The sequence below is a fragment of the Bombus terrestris genome, chromosome 4 (genome assembly GCF_910591885.1).
Source record: "Bombus terrestris chromosome 4, iyBomTerr1.2, whole genome shotgun sequence".
In the NCBI taxonomy this organism is placed as follows: domain Eukaryota; kingdom Metazoa; phylum Arthropoda; class Insecta; order Hymenoptera; family Apidae; genus Bombus; species Bombus terrestris.
This window is the reverse complement of record NC_063272.1, coordinates 10,211,013-10,232,123: the sequence shown is the minus strand read 5'-3', so window position 1 is coordinate 10,232,123 and position 21,111 is coordinate 10,211,013. Positions and strand designations below refer to the sequence as shown.

At 38.2% G+C, this 21,111-nt stretch overlaps 1 protein-coding gene and 1 long non-coding RNA gene across 7 annotated transcripts in view; one reads left to right on the top strand and one right to left on the bottom strand.

Moving 5' to 3' along the window:
* The window catches only part of LOC100648857 (microtubule-associated protein Jupiter), an 86,433-nt gene that overhangs the window by 20,391 nt on the left and 44,931 nt on the right, over positions 1-21,111 (bottom strand). Inside the window, exon 1 of one of the 6 annotated variants that reach the window (XM_003395011.4) lies at positions 10,219-11,429. The exons of 3 other annotated variants lie outside the window; for them this stretch is intronic. In XM_003395011.4, coding sequence (XP_003395059.1) covers positions 10,219-10,280 — 62 coding nt within the window. In that variant the 5' untranslated portion in view covers positions 10,281-11,429. Of the gene's footprint in view, positions 1-10,218; positions 11,430-21,111 lie in introns of those variants that run through there. 2 more of the 6 variants (XM_012308097.3, XM_012308098.3) reach the window with 2 other exon arrangements.
* Positions 8,095-10,065, top strand: LOC125384958. The gene is made up of 2 exons (XR_007223829.1): positions 8,095-9,618; positions 9,957-10,065. It is a non-coding gene; the product is annotated as an uncharacterized LOC125384958 (long non-coding RNA).

Below are 21,111 nucleotides of genomic sequence, written 5' to 3'. Positions count from 1 at the left end.
GACGAAGTTTACGCGAAATTAACTAATTGGCCAATTACGCCTCCGCTCGACCAATTCAACGGCGTAATCGATCGACTTATTCGGTTCCGGTGAAATCGTCGATTTAACCCCTCTTTTCGATCTCTCTCTTCGTTCTTGGTCCCTTGTTTGGTCGGTTGCCGTTTAACAAGCGGATAATCGGACGAGCAACGAGTACTTATCAAAACTTATTTCGACGCCGTTTATTTCAATCAGCCTCGTGATCGAGAAACGATTTTCTGGCTTCTCAAACGACGAGCAACATTGGTTCTTTCGATGACATACATATTTCGATTTCTCTTTGATGTTGACTTTATCGATTCCTGATACTTCTGGTTTATTTTACCTGCACGATTATCGGCACTTTTACAGCATGATAAAAATACAGCATAATAAAATAATGAAGAGCACTCAAGGAACGGTTTAAATCGTCATATTACAGTCGGACGAAAAAGTGGCCACCTGAGAATCTCGATTCTTAAAATACCTTTCCACGCGGTACGTTTATATTCCTGTAAATTGGTTAACTGTATCTTTAAACTAAAGTAAGATACTAAATATTTGTCGAAAATAAATTTCGAATTATTTTCTCCTTCGTTATAAACAATTATCTTATGGATTATATAAATTCTAGCCAAAAATAGAATACGATCCTGAACTGTGTAAAAACAATTTTGTCAAAAATGTACTAACATAGATTCTACGACATACCACTATTCTTAGAATAATTACGTCATAAATAAAACGACTTAAAAAATTATCCGTGTAAGAGTACCAACTGGCACGTACAACTTTTTATCTCGAGATAGTTATCAAACAAATTACTCATTCCTTCGTTAAATCCTTATCTCAGCGTCTCCGAACGATGATTTCAAACCTGACGACGCTCCAAATTTGCAACTTCCCTATCGACGATTTACTAAGAAAAGTCATTAGATAAATTTATCCGCGACATTCGTGGCAGTAGAAGAGCAACATCTACGTCACTCTACGATCCACCGTCGGACGATATCGCGTTTCCTCGCGAAACTATTCAGCTGGAAGCTCGAAGTTCACGTTCCGTGGCCCTGAATAATGCACAGGAAACACCGCGGAACAAAGTATGAGTTATCGAGCGCACGCTGCTAAGAACACGGCCACGTACACAAAAGAGATAGCAGCGATGATTATCGGACGAAGGTGCATTACGATCGATCGACTTCCAGCGTTTCGCGTGGCGGACCTTATCACTGGCCGCAAAGAAACAGATAGAGTCAATGTTCTGTAAAAGCGGCTGTTATAAATAAAGAGATCGGCGTAGGCGGCTATAGGCACCGACGTATCGAGAACATCCAGGTTGTTTCCCTTTCTTTTTCCAGGAAACTTTCTCATTTTCTTCCTAACGTTATTAGTTATTATTTACATTCGTGAGATAGTTCTGGAAGAACGTTGTTTCGAGCAAAATATAACGATCCGGAAGTTATCTAAACAATTACATTTAAAACTTCTATATCTGATAAGTTCAGCGTCAAAGTTAAAAATTAAATACGTGGAAAATCCATTTCGATTTATTGTAACAAAAAATTATTTCATTCGTGTGTGATAATCAGAGAATGAAATGTTTTGAAGAAATATTATCCTGTGATGATGTTTAAATCATACTTTATTTACACCGCGATTAATTGCGCGGTGAAACTGCAAGTTTACTTTCTTATCGAAATTGGAATATCATGTTTGTTATCTGACGATTACTTTTATTTTCACTCACTGCCATCGGTCGAACTCTCCTTGCTGATCATCTGCGGCGGTCATAAATTATCCTGATAGCGTGTCGGGCAATTGTTAGACTAATGTTTGAGTTTGTCGATTCGTGGAAATATGCGGTCGTGAGCCATATGACTGTAGAAATTGGGAAGAATATCAACCTTATATGCCACTATGATTCTCGAATATTCCACCCAATATTGTAACTCCCATAAATTACCTCTATATACATAATAATTTTTATATTTTAATAATTTCTTATGTAATAATTTCTCCAAAATTGTTCAGTTCTATACTAGCAATTATTTTCAAGTCCTTTGCACAAAGACTTTTGTGCTTACGTACATTTATACATAAACTCCAGATATTACAATCTGTAAATTTCCTAAAATTCCAAAAATCCGCTAAAACAGCAAGACGTAATTAAATGCCTAGGTGAACGGTCGAGAACACTAAAACAGTTACACGAAGCAACGTGAAATCGGTAAGGTCCAGACAGAGCAAGTCTCACCAGGGCTTCCACGCGTCATAGGTTCGCAAAATCCGTCTTTTCTCCTAGGAAGCCCCGAAGAACGATATCCACAAAGGCCTACGAGCTTACACGAGGGGGAAGCCACCGCCGGGGGGATTCATACGACGCGTGTCCACCCTTTCGTATCCACTGGTAAAATGGGGGTGAGTAACCCCATGACAGAGACGATACGGATCCGGAAAGAGCGACTCGTTCGTAGTAACGCGATACGTCTTGATCCACGTGGAACTTGGAGACGTGTAGCTTTACTCGTAAAGCATATCATAATGGTCAAGGAAGTCGGCGGAAGAAAAAAAAAAGAACGTCGATTCTAGGTTACACTTCGATCCACGTGGATACTTGACGTTGATGGTGTTCTGGCCTACTCGATGAGATCAGAGAAAAACGATCGCCGAGAAACTTGAGTAAGATGGAGGAAACTTGACGGATTGCTTCTTTCTCTAGTTTGCCTTTTTTCTTTGTTTTGAGAGAATTTATAGTGACGTGATGTTGAGGAAATTAGGATTGGTTTGCTTACAACTAATTACGGTTGGTAATTTTGTCTTGATTGGGAATAGAAGATTTCATTTTAAGATGTAAACGCAATTCTATAGGAAGTCTGCGAAAGATTTTCTAAAGAACATCTTTAATTTGTCAAAATATTTGTGGAAGATCTTGTAATCAGGTCTGTACATTTATGTAAAAATATTTACAAAAAAGCTACGAAAGATTTCTTGGATATAAACCATGTGTACATATTAGAGACTATTATTTAAAAAAAATGTTTGAATACATATAAAAAATTCATGAAAAATTCCCTTGCAAAGAATTTTTGCCAAAAAATTTTTCACAGTGAAATATTATTTATCATAAAGCAACATATAAAAGGAAGAATGGTTTCAAGTCTAGACTTCTAGACTAAAAGTTAGATAAAGTGGCGAGTTGAAGTAACTACAGTGCACATTTTTACAGTGGAAAAAAGAGAATTAACTAATTGGATTGCTCCCCACTTAAGCTTAATACCCGACGTAGCTAAGTGGAAGTCCGAAGTTATGGAAACAGAAACTTCCACTTCTATTAAGAATATTTTCTCATTAGCATACATCGAAAGCGTCTGATACTGATATAATTAACAAGTCCAATGCGCTTAACTCGACGCATTTTGCAAATTGTTACGACGATTCGAGTAAGATAAGTAGGAGGAACAGGATGTGAGATGAGCTTGGAAAAACATGTGTCACGCCTACGCACAATGTAATAATACATACCTTATTATAGTTGTTAGGGAAGGACTCGTTAAGAAGGTTAATCGTCGATTGATAATTGGTCCGAAATTGGATCCGTTCGCTTACGGGATCTCTTTAAATGAAATTGACATTGTTCCTTGATTCTCCTATCATCCGACTCATTTATCACTTTCTGTTAATCGAACAAAAATACTACATTTCTTATTTAGAGATCTTAATCTCATCTTATTTATCAGAATATTCTTACACGACATGCTATTTATGTAAATCCTTATAATTCAGAATTCAAATAATTCTCAGTGGTTCCAAGTTCCTTCAGCCTCTGATTCGCAATCAGACAAAAATTATTATTCTCTTATTTTATAATTAATATCCACCATATAATTATATCTCTCAAAATATTAATATAAACATAATACCCACACAAATATTTTATTTCAGTACCTAAATTCCTATAATTCATGATTTAAAGCCATTGCCAGCCCATTTAGAACACCCAAAAATGCTGATCAAATGCGTCTCAAGCGTGTAAATCTCTAAAGAGCAATATTTTAATTCATTGGTTGACTCTTGTTAGTAAAATCCCTCGATTTACCTTCCAAATTTAACTCCACTCCGCATTGCGTCAAAAAATCCTTGCAGAAATACGTTTGCTATCATACTATACATAATACTATGTTTCTTCACCTAAATTTCAGCCGATAGCGCGACAAATCCCAGGACGGCTACAATTTTTATTCAACGAGACCTAGTAATCGTCACGATAATAGATCAGAATTGGCAATAGACAGGCTGGTGTAGCGATTTTTCAGCTGGCAGCTGTCCCAAACGATTTAAGCTTATTCTCATTAGGTCAAGACCGGCCAGCCTTGTATAAGGATTCTCAAATAGGCCAAACGACAAATCGTTGAAAAAAATTTCGACTGAACTCGTGTTCGAATATCTATTAGTTAGCGTTTTCTTCATAGAGTCTCTTGTCTTGTTACTGCTAAATCAGCGATGCAGAACAACTGGTGGAAACAAAGAACCGGTGAAAAGATACGTCTGGTTACGTGTATCTAAGTTTGCGTAAGACCTCAACTGACCGGTGCTAAGGAGAAGATGCAAGGAAGAAGGATCTAGATTCTAGATGTACGATATCGTGGTCCTTTGAAGTCTTGAATTATGTATTACGTTTCTACAGGAGAAATTATACAGATGGATGATGGATTTCTTAAGCTGGGAGCGAAGCGTGTGAATACTGTGAATGAATGTACAAATGAAGTTCGAATTTTTCATTTTCTCTCGACTATTGGAAATTATTAGGTGTGAATATGCTATCTAGGAAACTTCTACTTCTTTTTTAGGCTTAAAGAATTTCCAGCTTCGAAGCATCTATGAGATTTCTAATACTTTTTAGAAACTTAGCGAGAAGCTTCGATATATGCAGCTGTCAGAAAGGTAATAAATTAAGCGAAGTAAAGAGTCGATTACGTTGATTGCATACAACAGATACCGTATGTTAAATTACTACAAAATCTACTTAAAATCACTATTATTCTTAATGCTCAAAAATTCGTAAGATTAGAAATATCTCCATAATCTACTATCTAATTTTCTTAACAATACAAATTTCCTTAATTTCTTAATTACTTCACAGAGATTACAATCTCCAAATTTCAACAAAATCCATCTAAATTCCTTAACAAGATAAGGTTCCTAATGTTCTAATACGGAGACAACCTCCATAGAAATATCGAAAATTAAGAAATCGATGAAAATTTCTAGAGAATTACGGAAAATTTTCCATACTTCTTACCAAGAAATTGTTTTTAGTAAGAAGAACTATGGCGATATCGAAAAATGAGTCATGGATTCGAGGAAATCCACCGTGAAGTATACACACGAAGCAGCAGCATAATAATCTGTACTTTTTCAAGTAATCTCGTGTCATCCTTTGAAACAGGTTCGAAAGATGATGAACGAAGAGAAGCTCTCTCGCGTCGGGTGTCGGGGATGGGCCTGTTTATCACTCGAGGACAAAGACTGTACTGTATCGGGTCTTGCATAGAGCAAGCATTATAACGGGGGCATCGATGGGAAAGCACGAACGCTCGTCCTCGGGGCCAGGACGGATAAGCATCAATCTCGATGCCACGAATCCGATCAGAAAGATAACCGCGTGCCTCGAGACCCCGCGTCGTGACTCTGCACTCTATTGTTTCCATCTACAGGTGCTAACAGTCCTAGAAGAGGAAGCACGTTGATTTTCGTTTGGATCTTTGGAATTTCTCTATCCGATAGTATCAGAGAAGTTTTACTGGCCTGATTCGACGTATAAAATTATTTAGGTTTATTAAAAAGTTGATGGCACTTTCGCTTATTAAATGTACGAAGAAGTGTTAAGGCCTCAAGTGGTTGGTCTATTTATTCGGTGTCAACCTGGAAGTGATTGGACAGTTCGAGGGTTCTCGTTACGAGCGCTTCTGGAAGTATTAAAGGACCTTCAGTTGGCTTGATTAAATATATAGGAAGTTGATTAAATTTATTGAAAATTCACTGCATTCATCGAGCATGAATGTGTCGAATTTATATTTACTTATTGAATTTATCAAATGCTGATCGCACTTCCATTGTTAAACCAATGTTCAACTTGTTAATTACGTTGAGAAATGAGTCAACAGTTTGTCTATTCCTTGGAAACTTTTATTAGTTTAATTGCTAGCAAAATATACGACACATACGATATAACGATTGTTCGATTGTTATCTTGATTCAGGTTATATCAGATATAGAAGGTTAAAGATCAAAGATGATTTACTGTTCACAGAATAATTCGAGAACTTTCTCTTCAATATCTAACTTGCGGCATAGCACCGAGTGAAACAATAAAAATCAAGATTGATAATGGTTCCAAGAGAGTTTTAAATCCATACTCGATTTTAATCGACCATTTTGGAGCACATCCATTATCCTACATCCTCATCCTAAAGTGCTGTCGATAGACGAGGAATCCGAGTGAATACGAATAACAGGATCCAGCTGATAGACTACCAAGAACTTTCTTCTCTTATACAGAATTCTCCCTAAGCGAGGTCAACGTAATCTGAATATCCAATGACCAAGCCGTCCAATTTCAAAGGTAGCTAATAACACCCTTCGAGGTTCAGAAGCTGCATCGCTTGGAAAGTATCTGTCCAAACACGACGAAAAAAGATTTCGCAAGTCGTGACATTAATATCCTAATTAACTTTCCAATATTTCCTCCAACAACCTATTTCCAATTAGATCGGAAGGATATAAAGAAGCAGCCAGAGAATTCAAAGGAAAAGATTCCTCGTTATTTAGAATCCGCCAACTTATTACTATTCCACTCGTGAAGTCAATGAACTTCGTGGAAGAACAATAAGCACAAAGATTCCAATTTACACGTCCTCGAAAGAGTTTCACTTCCTAATTATCCAAAAGCTATCGTTCAATGCGATTCCCATTGTTCCAGTAAATGAACTTGATGGAGGAACAATAACCACAAAAATCATCAACGATCAGATCTTCCTATGGATCCCACCAGAAGAAGCGAGGAGATTTATCTGAGATTTTTGACTAAACGATTAACACCTCCTCAAGAGGACTGCGCTTAGATAAAAGATCGCGTGGGTGTGTTATGAAGCGTATATAGTAGGTACAAAGAAAAATCATGGTGGCAATTAAGCGCGAACAGGCTGGAGGTGACATCCGTGTAATTACAGTCGTTCAAGAGCCACGTACACATCAATTACCCGAGGGCGTTGACCACATATTAAACGAAGTTCAATTGCAGAAATCTCTTGTCCACACACGTCGTCGATTTCCATTCGTCACCAAGCTTCCTTACGACATTGAAACAGGAAACGGAACAAACGATTGTGTTAACATATTTGCTGCTATTAAAATACGGCCGTTTTTCCCCCGGAAATTAAACACTTGTCATTTTTTATTAGATATATCTTTCATTAAATTAATAATGTTTGTCCTAACTTCGTTGCTTCCTGTTCCGTTTATCTTTCTAAGCTCTTTTGATAAAAAGTTACTCATAGCAAATGATTATAATAATTGGTGAAAACAATAATTTATGCCAATTAGTTATTAAGCGAGAATTATTCCATTAATGTTTGTAGAGTTAATATTAAGATAAAGAAACGTTTATCTTGAAACTGGTAAAAAGCTATTAAACAGGCAAAAATTATCGTGTAATCAGCCGGCTAATGTTTCTACGACGTTTAAGATGTTAAACAGAGACACGTATATAGCGTGGAATAACAGTCACGCTTTCTAAATCCGACTGTGTTCCGCTCTTTTCCTCTATTTCGGTGCAGCCTCGACTTTTGACACGTAAAGATGCGCTTCCTACGGCCGAAAGATGAAAAAGCTTCAGTTCCGGGAAGAAACAGAGTGAAGGATCGACGAAGAACATTCTAGAAGTACTCCGAGAGTCTGCTCGTTTTATCAATCGCCGGTGAATGGGTATTTCTTGGAAGACTTGCGCAAAGATATTTCTTGATACATTTTACAGCGCGACAAGACGAAATTAATTGTAACGAGAGCTTTAATGAATTATTTTGAACTTTTTGCTATGAAACGCGGGAATGAAATATCAATTATTACGAAGACATGATGTAAAACGATAGGACATGTATTACGCGTACCTTTAACCAATAAATCGTAAAGAACAGACATAATAATAATCAAGTGATTGATAATTATCATCTGTACTCAAGAATGTTACGGGGCGAGATCAATCGTGAAAATTAATAACAGAGAAATGAAATATTAATTACTGCCAGGACTCGGTGTAAAATAGCACGATATAAATTAGCCGTAGCTTTAAGCAATAAATCACACGAAATAACTATAATTGATTAAGAACCATTGTGTGTAACCAAGAGCGCCACGTAGCCAAATCAATCATAGCAATAAATATCAAGAGTTTTAAAAAACAAACCACCTGAAGATTTCTCTTTATAAAATATTACCACGAAAGAAATATTAATTATTACCAAGACGCGATGTGAAATAGTAAGGTGCGCATTAAGCGTACTTTCAAGAAATAAAACGCGACAAGCGGTCACGATAATTAATTGATTAATAATTACCGGTTTACCTGTAACCAAGAACACATAAGCCAAAATCGATGCTGCATATTAATACTCAGAACTTTCAAAGCACAACCATCTCAAATACACTACCAGGAATGAAATATCAAATATTACGAAGACGAAGACCTAAAATGATAGGGTAAACCTACCGGTTAGGCCTACCGGAGCAGTAAACTCGCAAGAAATAACTATAATAATTATCCGGTGGTAAATATTGAACGTTCTTGAAGGATCGTTTAGAGACGAGTTCGCTGGTTTGCCAGGCTCACCGCGTGCAATTAGAAAATTCCTCCGAAAGGATGTGCGACTTCCTGGGAAGAGCTGCCGACAATTTTTATCACAGTGGAAACCACTTAAGTAATGCCACAGATAAAACACTTTGCCCACGAGTACCGGTGTGTAACAGTTGTTTATCCTCTTTGTATCGAAACGGCGTATTTCCATGCTCTTTTAAGTACGTTTCTAATGTGGACAACAGGAAACGATGCCACGTACACGGGAAAATCGTTTCAATGAAAACATTCTTGTGGAAAGACGAGTCTTAAACAGTTTCAAGATGATCGCGAAAAAAGAAAGTTTTGATTTAATTGGAGGGGAAGGATTAATTCTCGACATTGAACTTGGAATATTCAGGATTCTTTGGGCGATGGCGACGAGAGCGCTACAGCACGGTTTTCGAAGCGGCGACCAGATTCAAGGACTGCCTCGCTTCGCGATGCAGATCGATCGAACCAGTCACGGTTGTATACGGCGTCTACCGCATCCTGTCATTTTCGAAACCAACCACCCTTCATCTTCAAGAATCTTCAAAGCGTGAATAAAATCTTAAACGTGATATTTTTATATTTGTCGCGTTAATCGATAAAAATAAAGATATCGATCTGTTACAAAAAGAACTTGTTCGCTAAAATTTTAGAATATTCCTCTTGAACTAGCTAATAACCTCCTAAATATCACATACGAGACTATGGTTTTTAACAACTTCGTAAGTGTAAATATCACATCAAAGATATAATATTTCCTGTCATAATTGATAGAAATAAAAGATCCACCTATCATATATATATCGTCAAATGTATTTTACACTAAAATTCTATCAAAAACCCAGAATATTTTGTCGAATGTATTTAACAGCCTTTCAAAACTCACACACGATACTCCCATTTTGGAAAACTTCATTTATATATATATATAGGTATCACATCAAACGTATACTATCATCTCGTGTCATGATTAATAAAAATAAAGCTATTAGTCTGTCACATATTCAAACGTATCTCATAAAAAACTCCACTAAATTAATATTCTTTCTAATTTTCACAGCATCCGAAAGAGATACTCGGACAACCTTCGCAAGTTACAGCTGTCAAGTTGACAGTTCTGTACTAACCAAACATCAACACATTTATCCTGACCAAACTAACGAGATTCATTGGAAAGGGAAAAATCAATAAAACGTGTTTCTAGAAAAAAGGAAAAGGCGTCTGTTGCCGTCTCGGAAGGAGCAAACCGGATATCCAGCAAGAGGGCTGGAGGAGCCGCAGTGCGGTAAAGAGGCGGACAAGCGAATCGGTTCCGGGATTACCTTTTCTTTCCGTATCCAACATTGTCGAGCTCGACGTGTCTGTAGGTCGCGTAAGTGGCCATCGTTCTTTTCTTATGATCTTCACCGAGGTATCTCCTCACGCGTACACCCTCCGCAGCGTCTTCAGGATCCTCTTCTCAAGATGTGTCACCCCTTGATGCTTGTACACAGAGAGAAACAGCCGAGGAACAGCTCCGAATATCTTGAAAGATGTCAATGTCTCGAAAAGTCTCCGATGTATAAAGTAAAACGACGTTGGAAGATCCAACAGGAGGAAAAAAAAAAGAAAGAAGATGGAACCAGACGACGAGATTTCCAACAAGCAGTAGTTGTCCTTGGACTCGAGCGTCCTTGATTTAAAGAAGAAGGAACAGCAGGCTGTTTCTTCCCGGTCCCAAAGAGATTGTCAATTCCTCCCCGGCTTGGATAAGGTCACGAATATATCGTTGGTCGAGTAGAGGTACACTCGTAGCCGCGTACAGCCGAGAAACTGGCAGCCGAATGAGGATCCAGCCAGTATATAATGCCTCCTCCACCGGTGCTTCCCTCCTCTCTCTCTTTCTCTTAGTTGTCCGTTCTCTCTCTGGCGCTCTCGTGGCCGCTCTTCTAGCACCGATCCCAGGTCTCTCTCTCCCACCTTCTTCCCTCCTTCTTGCTTCACCCTGTGCAAGCTCTTTCAGCCTGGTTTCGTCTGTACTTCCCTCTTTCTCGCTCTGTACATACACGTATTTGTGTCTTTGTCAGTTACTGTTCGATCGTGTTCTCCCTATGCCTGTCTTTGTTTCTCCTATGTCCCTATCGTTGTCTCTGTTTGATTCGAAGCCAGTCCAGCAGAAGCTATACACCACCATCCTGTTCTATGGGTGCGCCACCACCTCTAACAGCAGCAGCAGCAGCAGCAGCAGCAAAATCAAGGGATAACCCCGGCAGACCGGGTTTGTATGCATTTCCACCCCCGACAAGCGGTGGAAGGCCGACGACGCCGACGCCGACGTCGACGTCGTGCATTCACCTCAATCAATACACGGTTCGGAGAGGAGGTGGGCTGGTGGAAACAGCGGCAGCAGGACACGCGCGGGAGGGACGTCGCGTCGACATCGTCCGCGTAGGCATCGCGTCGTCGCGTTCTCGCTGCATGTGCACGCCGATGCACGTGCGCTAACAACGGAACGTACACCGGAGATAATGAGCGCCCTAGAAGAGAGAAGAGGAGAGAAGAGAAAGTGGAGGGAAGGGTGAAAAGGGACAGAGAGAAGCGGGGAGGTGGCCGGCGTCAAGGGTTGCGCCGATCGTTAGGGATGCCTTTCGACGCCGCCAGAGGAGGGTAGACGGTGGCGGAAGCGACAAAATTCGAAGAGAAGCGAGTAGATGCGAATAAAATGCAAAGAGGGCCGATTAAATATGCATAAATGTAAAAAGACATGAGTAGATACGAGTAAATTCGAATAGAGGTAATTAGATGCAAACAAATGCTAGAAGGGGCGACTAGATACGAGTAGATACGAGTGAATGCAAAGAAGAGCAAGTGGATGTAAGAATAAACGTGGAGGGACGTGACTAGACGTGAGTAGATACGAACAGGGTTACACAGATACGAGTGAACGCGAAAATCACCAACTAGAAACGAGATTATGCGAAAAAAATATAGCTTGACGCAAAGTAGACGCAAAAAGAAGAAACTATATGCTAATGAGTATGGCGCAAACAGGGGCAATTAGACGTAAGAATAAATATGAAGAGAAGTAACTAGACACAAATACACGTGCACAGAGATAACTAGACGCAATTAAATATCAAGAAATGCAACTAAACTGTAAATTCGACAAAAGTAAGACGTAGAAATAAACGTAGGGCGGTTAACTAGACACGAATAAACGTGAGGAGAAGTGCAAGTAGATGCAGACAAACGCGATCAGACGCGAACAGACACAATTAGACGCAAGAAGACGTGAGAAGACATTCTCGCTTAGTTCCCGAATAAAGGGATAACCTTAACGACTTAACCCATTGTTAGAGTAATAAGACAGAAAACGCTGGTGGAACGCTTTTGGCATATGGTTCTTAATTAGTTTGTGATTCGTTGACATTGAACCGGTTAAACAGTTGAGCACTGCCGACTCTCTGAAATGGGGTGAACGCTGATAAATATTGTACACAGAGTGGAAGATGAGGTTTCGAGATATTAGAATGTCTTTGGCAGATGATAGATATGACTCTGTGTATGAAGATGCGTTTGTATGAAAACATTAAGATATCTTGCATAATTAAACATAATATGTGTATAGATACTATCAGAGAATGTATCATACGTTTCCACTAAATGATTATTCAATTTCTAAGGATGAAAGAGCTGACATAAAAAGAAAAAATTACGATATATATGTAACTTACTTCTTTCAAAAGCTAGTACCTCTATGATTTTATAAATAAGCTCGAGAGAAGAAAAAATCCCTTTTAAAAGTATTTACGATGCCTTCTATCGACACAGAGCCTCTACAGGCGCATTCACCGAGTCCTGTATAAAATCAATAGCCTAGAAAGCTTAAGAAATGTTTACCCATATTATATCAATACCACCTATGGTATCCACCATGCTCAGCCATTACTAATTCCGTAACAGTCACGTCAATCTCTGAAAACATTTTTAAACCCAAATTCTACGCTCTCCAAGCGTTTCCCATCGACCATAAACCGTAAGTAAACCGTGCATAATAATCATCGAAATCACCGACATCCTCATGCGTACAATATCACATTAATCGTCCATGTAGAGAATAAAATGGCGCACAAAGGTTGTCGCTGGACGTCAGGACACTAACAACACACGACAAGAAAGTGAAGAGAGAACTGGTATCCCGCTTTCAAAAATTCTTTTGCTATTCTTCCATCGATTCGCGATTCCACCGCGTCACGCACCGCCATTAACGAGCAACGAAGCTCAAAAAGCAACGTTCACCGTGTCTCAATCGCGATTACACAGCGGAGAGACGCACGGTCGGTTTGTCGCGCGTGTTATTCGACGTGACACGCGAGCATACTGGAGAAAATACTGTCATCCGCGAGAACTGTGCTACAATGTACCGTATACATCGTGAAAAACGTTCACGGTGCGTGCGCTATGATTAAATGAGAAAAATAACGTTAGCTCGCGCAGCCGGTTCGCGTGACGGATGGTTTAACCCTTTCGCGGTCCGAATCTCGTTTAATGCTCTGTACCGATTCGCTTGTGATTAATAACGCGCATGAATCAAACCAACTCCTTTAATCTTTTTATTACAGAAAGTTGGATAAAACATTAATAATTGTATGATATTTCATAGAATTTGTACGAAAAGTGGTTGAAAGGGCTATATGGAGTTTTAGTACAAAAAATGGTACTTATTCTGCGTTAAAATTTGAAGAAATAGGAAAACAGAGAGGTGTAGAAAATTAGTAGAATCGTAGAGCGACATGTTGCAGCCAGTGTCGTATCTAAAAGATATATAAAATCTTGTGAGCATAAAGAAATAATTATTTTTTCATCCTATCGTCCTGAATTTTTCATCGTATCTTCATACGATGAAAAGGTAAATCAGTGTTTTTGATCTAAGGTATGAAAATTTAAAAATTAAGAAAAGAAAATAACGTGAAACGTTGACATTTCTAAAGAATCATTCTCTTTTTTATTCGCCTCCAGCGAATTGGACAAGGATGCGCATATAAAGGATCTCGCGATCGATAAGAAATTTTAAGGGTTTCCACGGCTCGTTTCCGAAGGGACACGGGAGAGGGTTATATCCACCGGGAAGACCGATTGGGGATCTTTTTCGACCGTCCTCGTGGCGCGGCTCGAGTAATCGACTGATTAAATTGCCCGCCCTTTCCCCTACTGACTTCCAGCACATCGCCAGAGGCATCGCGTTACTGGAAACCGAGCTTAAGGGATGAGCCGCCGAGTTGGTAATTTTGTCGACGCCTGTGAAGTGCAGATGGATCGATGTTTATTCGATGACTAATCATCTGGGAATACCGAAATCGTTTTGTGGACGTGTTTTGACATTAGGGTAGCAAAACGCTATTTATTATTCCTTTCCATAAACAGGGATTTAATCTAAAAGTAACAAGAATTAAAGCTCGAAGGCTTTTCCTTTGGTTTTGCAAATCGTTTTACGCCGCTTTTTATCACGTTTGTGTCGTGAAGTTTTCATGGGTAGATACCGATAAACCGTAATTCGTCAGTATAGTTAGGCTTGTAAAATAAATCCTTCTAACTTAGTGTTAGATTTATAAAATATGGTGACTCGGAATTTCAGGCCAATTTAGAATGTTACGCTACATTTATTATTATCATTACTCTTACTAGATATCGTTGTTAATAAACTACAATTTTAAGATTCCATAGACTAACAATAATCCTAACTAACGATGAGTTCCATAAACTCAGAATTCTAAACGTGATATTCTAATACATATTTTAAATTATCTAATCTTTTTAATTTAACTCTTCTCTGTTATGAGGATTCTGCTTTAATTAAATGTTCAGTAATTGTTGAACACATTTTAATACTCTCAACCGGTGTTCAACAATTGAAACAGGTTGTAAATATTTGATTTCCGCGATTATAAACACGATTCTCGTCGGAAAATCTGCAAGATATTTACGCTGGATGGGCAACAAGGGGAAGCAACGTCTGAGTCAGCTCCCTTTGTTCTCGTATCTAGGACGACTACTCGGAGGGTGAGAAAGGCATTTACATACATGTATGTATACCTTGAAGTCTTCCTCGGAACATTTATTCTGAAATGTTCTGCTTAACGTATTCAGTTTTACGAGACTGCTCAGTCATCTTGTTCGAATTAAGATGTGATAAAAGTCGTCGATAGAAGTTTTTACTACATTCATAGAATAACACGGTTGAAGATACCATTATTTTATTCTGAATAATATTCCGATATATTATCAATAACTTCTTATCCAAATATGTACAGATTATATGCTTATACAAATAAACAGATTCAACCGGCGGATACTTAATTAATTTATTATCAACTACAATTTCCAATAAATATAATTCTGCCGCAAATACAACATTGAATTTAATTATTCTTCAAAGTACGTGTCCAATAAATAAAAATTTAACTTGCAGGATATTTCATTTAACCAATCACTGACTAAAATTCCAATTGAAGATTGCTTCAAACGTCAAAACTGCATTTACAGGAAATTTCACGTAATATCTTTAAATCTAGCAATTTTATTCTCCGATAAACAATATTTTCAAAAACTATGTGTAAACGTTCGCCGGTAGCGCGATTATCACTGAAATGAAATTTGTTCGCAAACAAGTTGAATAGCTTAATCGAAACCGGTCGCGAATAAATTCTGTCAATTATTTCCGCGGTAATCTCACGCCTAGAGATCGACATAAAGATTCGGTGGTTAAGTCAACGGGTCGAGAAAATACGCTAGACGTTAATTGCACGTTGATTTACGGACAAACGTTTAGACAGATTGTAGGAACATCATCCATAGACGATTATGCGGCACTACACGATGTTTCGTTAAGGAGCAACGAATATGCGTGCATTTAACTGGTCGGTTCTCCGATCGTTTGCGTGGCCAACCTTATTTCCGCTGTACGATAAAGACTACCAAGGCTAACTCTTTCATTGAATCCAACGAGCATTTGTTGAATCTCATCGTGAAACACACCATACGGTCTCATTCTTTGTGTAGTTTCTTGCGAGTTTTATAGTGGGAATCGCGTTATATCGTGTTCGCCTACATTTTACCATGGTAAATACAGGAATATTTTCTTTTTTTCAACGTACCTGTTCGCGTACTCTTCTTCCGAGGTTATTAGTTATATTAGAGCACGCATTATATATCGTGAGATAGTACGCATATTGCCTGTCTTTACAGCGTTCCTTCGTTTTTTCTTTTTAGGTGGTCTTTCCTCTTTTTATGTCTTTATTATGATGATTCTTTTTATCCCTCATCTTTCTTATTCCCTATTAGAATCTTCGAAATATTCTTTTTTTCATCGTTAAAATTTTCTACTTGCATTCTACTCCTTATTCATAAGAATGCATATTATGATTAATAGCGTATATCTGTTAATCATTGCGGTGCATATATCTATAAATTATTGCAGACGTTGCGATCCAGGGATGACTGTTAATTTAATAAATATAGACCGTGAAAAGAATATATAGAGTGTTTATTTGAAAACGACCAATTATCTCGAAGACTACGCCTTTTAGAGAAAAATGTTTGAAACAAAAAGTTTCACGATCTCAACGAAGTTGAAAAGATGAAGGAGAAATTAAAATACATTTTTACACGAGTAAATATCTTTTTAAGATAAAGTCCTTAAAAAAAATCTTTCCGATAAAATTTCCTTCTTCTTTATAGAATAAGCATCAATATAAAAAAAGTATGGTTTTCATTTAAAGAAAGATCAAGTTGATCTTCAATCGATCTTGAAAGCAGCTAAAAAATTAAAAAAAAAACAGTACCACAATTGAATTCCCCTTTCGAAATCGTGAAACTTTTGTTTCAAACGTTTCTTCCTAAAATGAGTAGCTCTCGAGATAATCGGACGTGAAGTTTTTAAATGTATGAACACCCGGTATATCGTGTCTGCAATATATTATCCATGTATCTGAAGCAGCGAATTTCGAGTATATCCCATATCAAGGGGCTAAGGAATATTTCATATATCACAGATTAACTTCAGTTCTTTTAAGAAAAGTATGCTTTGACAATTAAATAAATATTCTCAATGTAAAATATATCCTATATGTATTCCCGTATATATCCCATTATATATCTTATCCTAGGAAAACAAGAAATACCCCCTTCACCCTAGCCACAATCTCGATGCAGGAAAAGCGAAATAACGTTACAGCACATAACCTTAGTGCATCAATCGGTGCCGCGACTTAATACTTTAGTTTAAAACTTTGCTACAATGTGTATGCTACTGTGAGTACATTCTCGATGCCACAACCCACAGTGTTCGTTTAATGGGTGCTCCGAATGGGCGGAGCGTGTTCTTAGTGAAACGGTACCGAAACGCGGTTACACAAACGGCTTCCGTTTTCCAACAGACGGGAGCCTAAGCTGCTGTACATTGTATACACGAGGTGAACAACATAACCTACAAAATGAATAGAAAGAGCCCACCGGTGCTAAAATACGCTGGGCTAACATTAGACCATCGCGAGGCATCCGCGATATTTTATTTTTACGATTATACCTCTACGTCGTGCCTGCCGAATGCAACCCGCTTCGAGAACACGTAATGCTAGCAGTGTGAGGTAATTGAGTTCGTGTGGTAAATCAGCTCGAGGAATCATTTTGTTATCGTTGGATAAAGTACTGGAGACCATGTGGCGAATTTGGTGTAGTTGAGTATAGGAAATAATTAAGGTAATAAATAGGGAATAAGTAGGCTACTGTGTTTTACTAGTTTAAATTTACGTTCAGTATACTGAACATTCCAAATTTTATAATTTTAAACCCTAAAAATCACAAATCTTAAAATTCCAAAATACTAAAAACTTCAAACCTTGAAATTCCAGGTTCTAAAAATTGCAAATCCCTAAATTTTTAACCCTACAGATTGCAAATCTTAGAAATCCCAGATCCTGAAATTCCAACTCCTACAAATTTAAACCCATACAAATTCTAGGTCCTTAAATTCCAAATTCTAAAACTTGAAAACCCTAGAAATTCCAGGTCCTAAAATTCCAACTCCTACAAATTTAAATCCCTGGGATTTCCAAGTCTTAAAATTCAAACTCCTACAAATTTAAACCCCTAGAGATTGCAAGTCCTAAAATTCCAAATTCTAAAACATTAAAACCCTAGAAATTCCAGGTCCTAAAATTCCAAACCCTCAAAAATTGTAAACCCTAGAAATTCTAGGCCTTGAAATTCCAGATTTTGAGAAATTTCAAATCCTAAAACTTCTAAGTTCTGTCTTAGACACTTTGGAGAAGTTCCTTCGTCCATTTTGAGCAAAGGCTAGGGATATTTCGCGATCAATTCTCATGTCTGAGTAATCCAGACTTACGTCACCGAGCTGCATGTAGGACAACAGAGTGGTTGGAGGGATAGACACAGTGGGTGTAGGTCTGCGAAGCTATCAATGAGGCGGTTAAAAAGATGAAAAGATAAGTCTTAAGTTGGAGTGACGAGGGGGCGAGTAATTCCTTGCAAGATAGTCTAGAATTTAGCGGGATGTTTGGCGCGGATATTTCGATGGAATTCTAGACGGTGTGTCTCACAGAGAGTGTCTTTAAGACATGAAAAAGAAACGAGAGCCTAGTACCTTGACAGTGAGTCTTTTGCGTGGTACAAAGACCACCAGAAAGAAGCGTTCAAAGATTGCCTTCGTGATGGTTCATCGAAGCGAAGAAATGGGAAATCGAATCTATTCCTTGTAGCTACGTAGCAATAAAGACTAACATTGTAACGATATGGTCGTGAGAGCCTCGTTTTGCTTCTTAATTAGCTTCTGATACAACGATCAATCGAGATTGCGTACTACATGCGTAAATAGTGTTTCTTCAATCAGAAGAAAACGCATCTGTTATTGACGTAGGTTAATATAATGAGATTAATTTATTTAGGGAGATAATAGATTGATAAAACAAAACGATAGATTGAACGATAAATGGAATAAAATTTAGAGAATGTTGAGAAGAAATTTTCAGAACGCAAGTTTTACCTAAGAATATTAATTCAAATTAATACGCAACGATATTTTAAAGAGAAAATTCTTATCCAAAATAATAATAACGACACACCTATATCTTTGCCATTTGAAACGAATCCTCTGATTAACGAGTTATAATTAAGCTAGATTCAAATGGTTTGAAACGAATCGACGGGGCGGGGACAATGTATAGAGCAATAAATTTATGCTTAACGCTTTTTTTCTTACTGTTACTTGGTTTCGACGTCGTCTCGACCGTTCGCGATCTCTGCTAGATGATTTATGCTACTTTCGATGTTTCCCTGGAAAAAGGGTGACCGACCTCTCCCGGCGCTTTCAACGATTCATTAATCTCCCGGCTGTTTCGATCCCGTTGCTTATCACCGATAACACGTGCACACGGTTTCAGCCAGAAAGGAAACAACTTCTCATGAATTTTCATCGTCCATGCTCAGCTGCATGAAACTTCGTGGACCCGATTACATGCACATGTTTTGTTGTTAAGCGCGTTTAAACTTTGAATGCACTAAGATTCGTTATATGTACAATGTACAAATATTTCGTATGCAGAAGTCTATTTATCCGAAGTCATTGGAGAACAAAAATACATTTGTATAATAGGAGTTCGCAGATCTTTCCCGGTATCTGTGATTTCTCGTTCAAACAAAAGAACCGAATCGATGGAAGTTCGTGTAACAAGACACGAACTAAAATTTTATTTTTTGGAATTCTACCGAATTTTGTCGATGTCTCTGCTTCCGTGCACTTCGATGCAACTTCGATATTCCGAAGGGCACTTCGAACCACCAAAATTTTTATTACATTTGAAATTTCATGTTCCCGTTTATAACGTTGCCACATAGTAGAGCAGCAGCCAAAATTTCGCTGTAATAAATCCAACCGAATTCTGAAACTGTTATTCTAAACGATAAATCTCCGATAATGTTATCCCGATGAACAAACGATAAAACGCTGGAGATCGTCGAAACACCTACAACAAATCGTGTCTCTATTCATATCCTTATCACGAAAGGAGGAGAGTACGGAAACTGCTAGAAAGAGCAAACAAAACGCAAGACCAAATAAGCCTATCGTCGATTCAATCTGTGTCATCGTCCTCGTGAAGCGTGACACGTCAAACACGAAGAAAGAAAGAAAGAATAAAGAAAGAAGAACAAACATATCGAACGTGTTTTCCCGTTTAAAGCCACTCCGTGACGAAAAGGTGAAATCCCTAGAAATTTCTGAAAGCATTCCATACTGGTGTAACACATCGTTTTCTCGACTTTCAGAGAAATTCACCAAGTAAATCCGACAGCTTCATACTTAATGTATACACACGACGTATTAATCCGCGGTTTATTGGCCGCTTCCGAGTCTACTTGCATCTCTCGGTTTGCATTTCTCGTTGTTCGTCTTTGGATCGACGATAAATCCGACTGCGATTTGCATAAACCGTACCAAAGAAATCGGTTACGAGATACAAATCGACAATAAATCATACATTAGTCTTGCCTGGACGTGACCGACGACCACCGGAAACGTACCATTCGATTCTTCTGTCTGTTGCACCTCGATACGGGGCCGAGTAATATCCTGAATCGAATATTAGTCGGGGCAGAGTGGCTTCATGGGTGGCGAGTCGCCACGGAAACGGGACATTTTCACCGGCTGTGGTTTCTCGCGATCCCATTGAAAGAAAGCGTGGCCCTAATGGCTTGTCATCTTCGATATTCATTACTACACTCGCTGTTTCTTTTACCGGGAATATGCATTTTTTAATTGCCAAGCAGACCTTGATGTCTGCTTGACTCGAAATACCTAGAAGAAGATAGAAAGTGGCAAATTTTTAGAATTAATCGGTAGGAGATATTAAACGAACAATAATTTATACATGGTGATTCCATGGAAACTAGGATGATAAAACAGATGATATAAAATATTCCAAAAAATTTTTGGAAAAGTTACCCGCAACAATTAGATATTTTGTACAAAATTTCTATTACATTTATATGATATCTTCCTCAAAACTTGCGGCGAAAATTTAGATTCATCCAAATAGAACTTCCTATACCATGAACTGTCCCAAGCTCGCATCACGATCAATCCTACTTTTGTCAAACACCTTCCATCTTAATTCATCAACAAACCCGTGGATGTCATGGAAATCATTTCCAAACACCCAGTA